At 40.6% G+C, this 12,714-nt stretch overlaps 1 protein-coding gene across 2 annotated transcripts in view; it reads right to left on the minus strand.

The window, feature by feature from the left end:
- Nucleotides 1-238: 238 nt before the first annotated feature.
- The window catches only part of usp13 (ubiquitin specific peptidase 13), a 31,005-nt gene continuing 18,529 nt past the window's right edge, over nt 239-12,714 (minus strand). For both annotated transcript variants that reach the window (XM_069680148.1, XM_069680147.1), the window contains exons 16-21: nt 10,874-10,897; nt 10,276-10,419; nt 6,646-6,815; nt 4,155-4,344; nt 3,562-3,646; nt 239-3,202 (exon numbers count right to left, since the gene is read on the minus strand). In XM_069680148.1, the coding sequence (XP_069536249.1) occupies nt 3,106-3,202; nt 3,562-3,646; nt 4,155-4,344; nt 6,646-6,815; nt 10,276-10,419; nt 10,874-10,897 (710 nt within the window). In that variant the 3' untranslated portion in view covers nt 239-3,105. The remainder of the gene's footprint in view (nt 3,203-3,561; nt 3,647-4,154; nt 4,345-6,645; nt 6,816-10,275; nt 10,420-10,873; nt 10,898-12,714) is intronic.

Raw genomic sequence — 12,714 nt, forward strand, 5'->3', positions numbered from 1 at the left:
TTGATGAATGAACCTAGAAATTATATACTTTATATACAGTCATTCGTTTATTGAAACACCTACTATAATGCATATTACTCCCTGTATAACCACGAGGAAAGCATTAGTACCTTTGAAACGTACAATATGAAAGTAATCTTTTAAAATAAACTGTTGTTATATATTCTACGCTCCTGTGTCTTTATTCTGCTGGAGGAACAAGTCACACTTTTTAGTTCATTCTGAAAGAAGCAGAGTCTCAACAAAAGGTGTAGTTTATTAAATTATCCAAACCTCGTAGGTAAACAGTGCCGTTGAGTATACTGTCAGTACTCTATTCACATACACCTAAGCCATATTTGGATAAACGCATACATTACAAAAGTCAACGTAAAATAATCCCTTCAGGAAACCTATGTAATGAAAACTACAGAATTGGCACAAACTTGTTTGCAAAAAGGCAACAGAGTAAAAACAGGTGAGGAACCTTTTGAGACAATTAGTTAAATGAAAAAGAAAAGAGAATAAAACTCACAAAAGTACAATTGTACAATCCAAATGACTAAATGTCGACGTCTAGTGCACATGCTGACAGTGAAAAAGCTTTCTCGTGACTAATTGAACCGTTACAGAAAGAGAGAAAAAGAATGGAGACCGAGCTGTAGGGAAAGCTGAAACAAAAAGACACAAACACAAAGACGGTAACGTGATCGGGAGAACGGGGGAACAAAAGGTGCGGAGAAATAATCATTAATTGCACAGGATATCTCAAGACATTTGAAACGAAACATCATTAAGCAGGACGACAAGTGTATCACCGATCCACTGATGATGAAGAGCAGAAAGACTCATTGTAGACCCGAGCCTGACAGGAGGATTTGGTTTCTGAAATGTTTCGAACATCAGAGGAAGAACGGCAGAAACAAAAGAGTTGCATAGAGAGAGCTTTCAGACTTCCCCGCTGCATAGACGATGAACAATGCAGTGGTTTATCAAGTAGTATCTGATGGAGATGAGACAGGCTGAGATGTAATACAATTCAGTGAAACTTAGGCACAGTGTTGTTAAAAGGGAGCACTGCTGAAAGATGGAGTCATTCTGTTAACAGATATTTATCTTAAAGAGGACAGACACCCCTTTGAATTTTGACTGTTGAATCACAATCATATTACTTGGATATCTTCCCCAGGGTGATGTTTAACAGATATGCATTAAAGTAGGTCTCCTATTTTTCTTGCAACCCTCTTAAGAAATGCAACTACGATGTCAGAGGAGTGTCATCTCCCTGAATATAAGAAGCAATGCCTCCAAAATCAGATTGCTTCTGCTCTCGTCGTGTTTGTTTTTCCTTCTTGCAGAGCTCCCCTTTAAAATATGCACACTAAAGTGCAACACTGGCTGCAAGACAGCTTCACCAAATGCAACTGGAATTTAGTGTTTGTGCCACTAACAAAATAAAACACTTTGTAATATTAGGCAGATTCTTTGAGATGCACGTTTAGCTCATAAACAGACAATATAGGCCTAGAAAGGCTGAGATGTTTTGACAAACGAACATATAATATCTTTGCTTCATCTGCTCGGCACGTTTTGAATATACTGAATGGATAAATGAGATGGTTACATAGTTTGTGGATAATCCAGCATGAGGTTAACTAAAACTCAAAGGGCCAGTTGTACATTCACTGTGGTTTCTGAGTATTAAAGCTGAACAGGAGGTTTTGGTTGCAGTGAGCACCGTGAAGTCATACATTCAGCACTGCAACATGTCTATTAGTCAGCGCCGCACATTTCAGAGGAGATGTCGCTGTGCGGCTCTTATCAGACAGCAGGGTTGAGTAGATATGGTTGTTGTGCATATATTGCTTTAGATGTAACAGTTCAGGTGCATAACTGGATAAAGTGACCTGTAAAACGCATCAGCAGGTCAAACATTCATTTGAAATGTTGGGTCGTAGTCTGAATCTGTCAGAGTGATAAAGGAACCAAAGTGAGCCGGCTGCAGCTGAGAGCTTTCGCCCACAATGCAAATATTTTGCCACAAATGAAAGAAGTTTACTACAGAACGGAGGACTTCTACTGAATATACACAATGATGATCTCAAAGTAAGCACAGCTTTGTTTCAATTAGGCATCAATTATATGTGATAGTGTAATCTCTACACAGACTAATGGCCTCTTCAAGGATTTGCAGGTTCAGCAGTACTGGAGTTGAAGATATCACATTCAATCGCTTAAAGCTGGTGTATCAAAAGTCCACTTCAACTGCATCATGTGAGCTCGTGTTTAGACAAAAAGTGCTTTCAGGGAAGGAGAAATACTTCAGCGGTGATAACTCAGCAAGTGGACCTCGGAAAGTTTCGTCTTAAAAAGGGACAAACTTTCAAGTCATCTCCAGGTGAAAGTGGGGCAGGTGTGAGCTATAACTGAGCCAGTTACACTGTTTGTTTTTTTAACAAGTTAACACCCATGCATGGTGCTCTCAGGCTGAAACTTACAGCATAAAATATTTTCTGTTAATTTCTCTCAACCCAAATGTTTCAGTTCTGGATGTCCCTTCAATTTCCTGGGGATGAAACGTTCTTTTGTATTTCAATGCAAAATGCAAAGCCGCCAGCTGCACAGTAATTTCTTTGTTTGTTGCTGCAGTTTCAGAGCATCTCAGGGCTGGCAGTGAAGCACTCCCATTTCAATATACATTTATAAAATGTACCACTTGGAAAATACTGGCACGGGAGCTGAAGGCATAGAGAGGGAACAGTGAGATCTGATATGTGACATTACTTTGCGTCTCCAGAAGTAGAAATTGCACACATCCCTCCGTACCATTGCCATCAAGAAAATGTCTTTTCTTAAACACAAACACTTAAATATACATTTAAAGCATAACAGAACAAATAAAAGCACAAAAAAAGCACATTGCTTTCCCTTTTTGACCAGAGTTCCTGGTTGATCCTGAATGACATCATGATAAGGCGAGCAGCTGGTCAGAGAGGTTATTTCCATTGTTTCCACTGTGGCTGTTGTTGAAGATGTCTGCCAGTCTTCTGCAGGTGAACGACTGCGTTTCTTTTAAAGGTTGCAAGGTGGAGGAGGGGGGCGGGGTTGGGGTGGGGGGGTTTGAGTTTAACTGCTAGACAGTCGATGGTAAAAGTAGACGTAGCCCAAGTCTTTTGGAGGTCTTTCTGACAAACAAATTTTGTGGTCGTTGTAGATCACCCACCTGCAGGACGGAAGAAATGAGTGGAAATTACACATTTCTAGTTCAGTGTGAGATGCTTCCAACAAGTCATTTCAATTCTGACTGAGAGGACAGAGGAAATGGGTCAATTATTTTTTTTCTATTAAGTCTAAAAAAAATAGTCTGTCCCTGCAATTGTGAATAATTTATTTTTAGACTTCTGATAGCAAACGCTCAATTATAAAAACAATTACAAAAACAATTTCATTTTATAAAGAATGTCTTTTTTATGAGATGACTGATATGAAAACAAAACAAGATATATGTTTGAGACTAGCAGAAGTTCCTCATTGTTAATAACAATATGCTCTCATGTGTTTCGCACCAGTCAAACAACTCACCTTCCCTCCTTTTTAATGTGACAAACATAATGTCCAGACATGGTGGACGCTCCCATGTGGCTGATGAAAGCAAACAGCTCATAACCTGAAAAAAGGGAAACATCAAGTCATAAATGAACAGCAGCTAAACAACTACTAAATGCAACACTTCATAACCTGTTTAAATTAACATCTTCAGCAGGAGGACGTGTAAACATCTGGCATTCATCAGCGTTGTTTTGTTGCTGCTGTGCCTTAAGTTCGTCTGACAGAGCGGGCCAGCAGCACCAGATACTCGGTGTAAAGGTGGCAGACATTAATTGGAGCTGAGTGTAAGCTAACCTGTGAACATCCAGGTGAAATTAAAAAGCTGGGGGCAGAAAACGCTCTCTGACATTCTGTTTTTACTCTGACAACTTGTTCAAGACTTGGTATAAATAACACCCTAAACACTTCTGCTGGACTTCTGTTGCAATTATAAGCTGACTCTGACTCACATGTAAAGATCTATCACAGTCAACCATTGATAACTTAATGTACCTTAAGATAAGCCTCAAGAATCAATAAAGTAAAGACAAAAGCCGCAGAGAAATCAGGCGTGCAGAGTCACTCACGTCCCGGTCCGTCCTTGACCCGCGGGCCCGACGTGTCTCTGTCTGGGGACAGCGTGGAGTCGCTGTGTGAGTTTGCGTTTGAGAAAGCGTTGTCGTTGGGCTCTGTGTCGGCCATGTCTGAGAGGGCATCGCTCTCCTCCTCCTCCGGGTGGGTGAAAATCCAGTCGAGCGCTCGTTCCAGGTTATTGTTCTGAAGAAAGAGGGCACATAATGCAAATATAAAAGCATAATTCAGCACATCTCTATTGCTGGAATCATATATGGTTTAGGCCAGTTCAGAATGAGCTGTTTTATATTAACAGTGGGACATTTCCTGGAAAGTTGGAATAATCTTTCCTCTGTTGCACAAAACGACTTTCTTTAAAAACAAAAACAGCAGTAGTTACAGGAAATATTAGCATAAACAGAACATATGGCCAACAGAAAGAATACAGATGGGACAAAATAACAGTTGAAGATAAAACATTTTCACATTTCATCTTGTTTTTCTCTCCTATTCCCTTGCTCTGCTGTCTCTAGGTAGCTGCTAAAAAAAAACAGTCAATGCCAAAAAAACATAAAAAATGAGCCTCAGTTTTCTGGGAGGTGGCAAGCGTCCATTCGTGCTTCATTCCCCTGAGGATGTTTGCTTTTAATCCAAAATAGAGGTGTGATTCCTGGAGAATGGCTGCCTTTAGACTGGCAAGTGAAGCTGCTTTTTCTGTCTCTCCCAATCAGGTCACGCAGGTTGAAAAAAGTTTGTCCTCCTGATTTTGAGCTAATAATAAAGCAGCCGTGAGACCCCTCTCTGCTTCGCACCTCCGTCTTCCTCATGGGGAAAAACGTGTTCGGTTTATTTCACTTCAACAACATCGTGGACGGCGGGGAGTTTGGTGGACTTTGGTGTCTATTTCCGATCCTAATGTCTGTATGTCAGGCTATTTTTACTGGAGGGCAAGTTTAAAATAAGAAACATGTAAATCAAGAGTCAGGGGAGCTAATACATCGGCATTCCCTTTGATTAACATAAAACAATATCAATACGTTTGTACTGAACATTTAGTCGGCGTGGTAACCAACACATGCACAGTAAAACAACCCTGTTTGCTCCGCCGTCCTCGTTTAGAGACTTCTACAGACATTTCACAGTAATACACTTCACTTCCTGTCTCCTGGTCACATGACTACTGATGCCGCACAGGGCGTCAACAAAACTAACGGAAGTGAAATACATGCATAACGCTTATTAAATGTTCATCAACATTCCCAGAAATGACACAGAAATATATACCTCACTGTACTTAAGCAAATCAAAATTATTTATACAATATAAACCAGCTTATTACAGATGGCGCTTACAGAACTAATAATAGAACTAATGATAGTCCGGTAGCCACCATAAGTGCGACGGCAGTTCTGGCAGTTCCCCTGGCAGGTCCCGGTAGCATCATAAATGCCGCAGCAGGTACCAGCAGGTGGCGGTAGCTACTGGCAGTTCCCCTGGCCCCACTAGTCACCACAAATGGCGCGGCAGGTAGCAGCAGGACACGGTAGCTACTTGAAGGTCCCCTGGCAGGTCCTGGCAGCCACCAGAACTGCCACTAACTCTGGCAGGTAGCGACTGGCGGTTCCCCTGACAGCTACCGGATGTGCCACGGCAAGCTACCACTACCGCAATTGAGCTTGCCCTTGCTGCACTATGAGATGTTGTGATAAAATGTCAACGAGGCACATCCTCTTCCTAACCCTCAAAGGCCGCTGGGACTATTTGTAAACACCATGTCGAGCAGACATCACATTTAATCACTCTGACATGTAGGAACTATTAAATTTGCAGTCTGGAAAGCAAACAATTAGGCCAGCCAAGCCCGTTTATGACTGACAGAGTTGAGTTTTCATCATCTCACCCTCTCTTTGCCCTCTTTAAAGACATCACCTCACTTCCTGCCAACCTGCTGCTTGGGCATGAACTGGTGAGGCTTTGTGCTGGAGTGTCTTTGTGTTGCACGTCCCAGAGACAATTATGAAACCGTGTGGGTGATGCTTTTTCCTTACTTTTGTCTTTACTTTACATTTTCATAAAAAAGTCCTTATTGTCTCTTTTAGTCAGAAAAATAATAAGCAACACCAGTCGAAGTCTGACTTTCTGGAAGATGTGCTTTTGCCGTTATCGGTTAAGCCACGTCATGTAGCAGCTTGCCACCTTTTTCTGGTAATTCAAAATAAATCACTGATATCACAAGTGCAATGCATCCCTCTGTGTGCAGCAGAGGAGATTAATTACAGGAGGAGATGTATTAGACCCAAGCAGGAAACGCAGAAACTCATAAACTGAGCTTAATAAAACAATAAACAAACAAATCTTTATGAGAAACGTCGAGGATTAAGAGTCGTCTGAATCATCAGCTGGCAAAAACAAATTATTAAAAGAGAGAGAGGATGCCGGGAAAGGAAGGTGTGTATTTATTAGTGTACAAAGTGCAATCATAAACAGAGTGGGCAGGGGACTCACCGTGGCTTTGAGTGCCTGGATGCTGTGAGTGCGGGGGAAGCCCATCGATGTGAGGATGGCGATGCTCTCCTCGGGGGGCGAGTTGCCCAGCGGGGTGGCACCCATGGGGTTGTCACTGGTGGAGGGACCAAGATCAATCATGGAGGGCAGAGCAAGAGGTTCTGCAAAGTCTAGAAAAAGAGACAGAGAGAGAAAGTGGATATTTTAAACTTAATACATGAATATGGAGGTCAAAAATCGAGTAGCAGATCCATGACATCCATGCTGTTCTCTTGTGCACTGGTGGCTGAAAATATCTGACATTCAAAGTTTAAACTTGTTAACTCTGAGACTTAACAAGTGCAACTTCATAAGGAAAGTTGTACTAACTAGTTGACCCTGTTTATAACTCAAGCACAGACGTCTCTTTTGTACAGTAGACAGTATATGTGGCATATTCTTGTAAAGGTCAGGGTTAGTAGTGTCAGTCCTTACGTCTTTGAAAGTGAAAAACATCAGTTAAAACATCTTCAAACAAGTAAAACATGTTTAATTTCTACGTTTTAATTAAAATTATGTAGTTTCTTCTGGGAAGGTAAAATAAAGATCCCTGATGTTGGTTCAAAAAATGTTTTTACCGAAACATTGCATGAATAGAGCGAAGCCTGTGAGCTAGTTCAGGAAGGCAACTGGAGCTGCACTGATATCACACTTGACATGTGTCACTTTCCACAATCACCTGACAAACACTTCCTCCCTATTTGGTGTCTATTTAAGCTGCAAGATTTCCGGTCTCTACCTCTGCTCTGTCACTGCCAACGCTGCCCTGCACCGGTACTGCACACCTCAGCAAAGGGGGTTTAAGATATCATCTCATCGCTCCTCAAATTTCAGCATGTAAAATAACTGAGCCTAGACGCCAAACACAAGCTATGTTCTGCTGCTGCGATAAACATGTCAAACTATTACAAACATGAGTTGTCTGACTGAAATGAAAATTAATGCAGGAAGCCTCCTCAACTAAGAAAAACTTGGAATTAAGTCTTTATAATTTCACTTCATCTATAAGTGTAATTAGACTGCAGAGCTTTCTGCACTTTCAAAGAGTGTCAAATGGAAGTGAAGTGACCCTCAACCCAGGAACAAGGACACTCCTAATGTAATTACTCTGCTGTTGGCCATAAACAAAGCCATCATAGCTGCTCGTCCATTAATGAAAATATCTACAGCTTATTCCCCTGTTCAGTCTGTATGTCAGCCTCCCTGTCTCATGCACTTTCCATTGCCCATTAGACAGTTCTTTTTATGCGACTGAATAGCGGATAAATGTTGTTATAAGTAAGTTAAAGTAAGTTATATTATTTCTAATTTGGGTTCTATTTAAAGTGCTAATTTTGAAGATCTCAGTTTCGTTCTCTTTGGCGGCTCCTATGGCGATAAACGGTCATTGCAGGAGCACACTTCCCAGATATCCAATCAGTGCATGTGTGACATCCGCGGTTGGCTCCGGTTGTAACTCTTGATTTTCCTCACTGACGGTCGCTTTCCTTTTCAGACTGTTTGCCTTCATCTGAGCGTTGAATTTGTTTATTTTTCTTTGGATTTTCACTTATTTTTGAAGTTGTATCTGTAGTCATCAATCTTTTCTTTGTTTGTTCAGCCATAGTAGATTACTGTTTACTTGGAACACTTGCAGAGACCGGAAAGCAGCCGCTTAGCTCCGCCTCCCCTCTCTGACAGACCAACCACTGCTGGGTGATGGAAAACGTGTCACTAACTGGGCACCGCTTGTGATTTTTTCCATGAATGTCCCCACAGACATTCAGTCCCTAATAATACTATATACTGCAAATGCAAAGGCTTTCATCAGCGGGCCATAGGCTCAGTCGCCATTGTGTTACCTCATTTGGTGATAGATAGTGACTTAACAAACATTTATCTAAATGAAAATCTTCGAGATTATTACTTGAACATGAACGTAATCAGATAAAAGATCTCATCACCGACTCTAAAAAGATATTTAAGATGTTTATATGAACTCAAGTAAATGGCTCATTTTCAGTTTTTACCAATTTCACTACAAATAAATTAAAAGGAAGTAATAAAAGAGTCACCTTGCCTCAGTGCTTTGTAAATGCACCTCTCACAACAAGGTGTCTGAGTTTACCTTAGTAAATGCAGACCTCTGAAGCTCTGGTCCAAAGCAATTGTTATGTTGTACTGCATCTAAAAATATTTAAGTGAAAAGTTTGAAGTGATGCTAATGGGGAAGTTATGAAAGCAAGCAAACGCAGGAGCGGTACAAAAAGAAGTAACCTTTGAGCCTCAGGCAGAGTCGGACCGCTTTACTGATGTTATTGAGGTTGAATGCAGTGCATTTACAGTTACATTAGGCCCATTTAAAAGCAGGCACAGGGCTGCTCTTATTCCCCTCCACTGTAGAGGCCCTTTACAGCCAGCCAGAGAAATAAAAGCGACACGAGTCGGCCTCAGGGGAGCGTCTCTGCTGCTGAGAGATCTAAAAGAGACAAAGTCAGCTCTGACTAAAGTTTGAGGTGATGAGACGTGCAGAGATAAACACCGGCAGTACACAAAAGGATGTGAAGTCTGACACTCGCAAACGCAAATCTGACTGTAATGGAAGTCGGAGATGTGATCTGTCGCTCACTTTGAATTACCTTTGTGTTTAAAAGGTCTCAGAGAAATAAACTTTGGCTTTGTTTTCTTGCTGCAGGAATGTTTTTGGCAGATTAGCAGAGTCAGTCTTTTGCAGAGAAAAGAGTCCGACACAAGTATGTGACTATACGTGCTTACAAAAACCCATCACGTGACTGCTTGTGTTTCTTGTGAAACAGTGTCTCTGCTAGTTTCCTTTGTTTACTGCCTTGAGCTCATATCTCATGTTCACCTCTTGAAGTCAGTCGAGTCAGCTTATTGAGAAGTGGGGCTCTTTGAGTGCAGCTGCTGTTCTGATTATTTGTCACCAGTATTTTTGGTTTCTCTGGGATACGGTTACCCTTTTAACCCCCGACGCTCATGTGAGTCACATCCCCCCTGCCCTATTTCTTCTTCTGTCTATTTTGTCTTGACTATTTTTGATCACAAGACCCTTAGCGTGAACTGTTGAACTTTAATTTTTAAAGGTTTAATTAAATCCTATGACTGCTATGTTTTAAATTTAGGGATAGAATACCTGGAGCCAGATACTTTGACAACCTTTTAAACACCACTGGCCTTTAGGTTAACTTCATCAGATAGGAGGAAAGCCATTAACCCCTCGTCACACTCAGCGGCTGAGGGGGGTAATGCAGCTCTTTAAAGTAGAGAAGCTCGGGCATGTGCTCATTTTAAAAAATCATGGAGAACTTTTTTGAATCATGCTCGGTTTTTATCTAAGTTTTGTAAAAGCTGTCTCTCATAGTGCTGGCGTCCTGCAGGCCTAAGAGTAGGTGGTAAAACTTAACCTTCATGCCCCTTTAAGCAACCAGTTTGGATGCAGTTTATTGTTAGTCTTTCAGCCTCCAGTAAAACTGAAACAAATGCATAAGTTTAGGTTGTGCTCTCCCATATGTTGATTCTCTATATGATAGTAAACTGTGTATCCGTAGATCTCTCTATCATGTTTCATTCAATGTAGTGACGTTCCCTTACCAGGCTCCTCCATGTGGGCTATGATCCAGTTGAAGGCCATCTCAGGGCCCATGTTGCCCGTGTAGTAGACCGCCTTCCTACAGGCCTCGAGCGGAAAGCCCATTTCTGCCAGCTGCATTACTGCCGCCTCGTCTATTTCTGGAGCTGGGGACAAGATAAACCGACATCAATAACTAAAACACAGCCGCTGCTGATTCAACACTACCCCGTAACCTTCGGGTTTACACAACCAAACAAGATCTGCGGTGGCTCTAACTCTCTCTCTTTGGGCCTCATTAAACAAAGACACCAGAAGAGAATCAGCCCTGGGGAGGGTTTCTTTATCGAGGGATAATTCATCAAGCAGAGAAATGAGCCTGGCTGAAACAAGCAGAGCCACATGCAAAAGTAAACTTTGTTTGGAGCAGCTGCAGCACCTGCTCACGCAGACGTGTTTAACTCCAGAGCGTTCTTCACTATTGGTTCTGTCCAGGATACATTTTTCATGCTTATTGAGTTACAGCCATAAAGTTAGAAAAGTTACAGGCTATACAGTTAGAAAAGTTACACATTCACACACATAATACAGAGTAGGTGAAAACAGAAACAGTATACTCACAGTCCAAAGAGCCCATGGAGTTATCTGAAAGAGGAGGAAAACAGCACACTAAGATCAAACACATCACTGTGTATTTTCACTTATAAGAATTATTTCGAGCGGGTGATTGGCTCCTATTAGCAGACTTTTGGATCGGTTTGTTGACATTTTGACTATTTTCTGTGTCTGCTGTTGTCACACAATGTTTTAACATTTACCATGGCCCTTTCGTTGTCACTTGTGGGTTCAGTTGTTTCAAAAATGACCAAAATTACAGGCTGGGCTGATTTAAATAGGCTGCAATATGAGAAGAAAACACTTGTTGTCTCCACCACCTGCAGTGAGTAGACGGTTCAGCTCCATGGTTCCCCAAAGCACTGCAATCATAAGTTTAGTCATTATTTTACCCAGAAGATTTATCTGAGGCCATTTTTAGAGTTGCAATTGAATAACTTAAATCTATAAAAGGAGACTATTTAGTAACATTTTATGTTAAGGTCCTTGTCACACGCGTTAGTTAATATGTAATAAGACCCTTATAAGTGTTACTAATAGTAACATAATCATGTTTATTGTTAAGCGTTAATAAAAGCCTTATGAGTTTCTTATAATTGTTTATGATAGCATTACAAAGCCTTTACTAAGCTTTAAAGTTGCCTTATTAAGGTTAATAAAGGTTATTTTGCACTAATTTATAGTAAAGTATGCTTTTTGCAGCTCCCATTTGTCATGAGCACTACATGGGGGTACAGGTTGATGAAATGTAAATTAATCATGACATATAAATAAAATGTTTTAGCCAAAAAAACCCACTTTCATAACATATATTTAATATTAATAAGCATCTTATAAGGACTTGTAAGGGTCTTATTACCTATTAATTAACGCTTAGTACAAGGATCTTAATATAAAGCATCACTGACTATTTAGAACAACATTTTTTAATTTAAAGGAGCAGTTCTCCCCAGAAAAAAGCTGCAGTTAGTCAGTTAGTTTTTTTTCTACCATAATGGTATTAGCTCCCCATAATAGCATGATAGGACTGAGGTTGAAAATCGGCGAGCTGGCCCTTTAAGATACACACCCGACCCTAGTATTGAAAATGAACCATGATCTAAGTTTCTCCATATGGATCTTGAAGAAGACAATCTGATGAGCAAAGAAACCAAGCCAGAAATCAATATCTACAGTATATGGTATGAAGTGTTTTTTCCTTTAGATTAATGGAAAAATTTGGAAAAAAAACTGATGGCCTAAATGGCCTGGAATCATTGAGTAAATGGATGATACACAAAGCAATGAAAAGTAATGTGATTCAAGCAGCATACAGGAAAACACATTTGTGCAGCGCTGTGTAATCAATGAGAAGCACTGAAGCCTTTTGGAGACAGAAGGGTGACCAATGATTTATCTCTGCAGGGTTAAAAATGGGCCGATGGTTAATGTGCAATATAAAAAACTCATCATAATAATATGGAATTATTAAATTAATCAGAAAATGAATTGAAAACGACGCATCACTTCTCATTTCCTGGTTACACACTGTCAATTTTCTGTCTGTGGAAAGAGAAGCTCTGATGTAAGTTAACAAATTGAAAATGACTTCTCGCTTGCAACATTGCACGTATTTTCCTGCATTGATTTTACTGTAAAGTGTTGCTATTCGACATTGCTGCCTATTCACGGCAGTTTGAGCTCAAAGAAGGCTTTAATGTGCGAGACTCTGCAGAGTTTCAAGTAGATACAACTCTTCCAAGAAGCCATTTCATGTGTTCGGAGGCCCGAGATAACAAGAACAGCATGTAACATTCAGTCCTGAAATATTAAGGCACTCTCAGACAAACATGTTCAGACTTCAGTTT

The sequence above is a fragment of the Semicossyphus pulcher genome, unplaced genomic scaffold (genome assembly GCF_022749685.1).
Source record: "Semicossyphus pulcher isolate SPU_LCO1_2020_fin unplaced genomic scaffold, fSemPul1.0.p SCAF_4, whole genome shotgun sequence".
Classification (NCBI taxonomy): domain Eukaryota; kingdom Metazoa; phylum Chordata; class Actinopteri; order Labriformes; family Labridae; genus Semicossyphus; species Semicossyphus pulcher.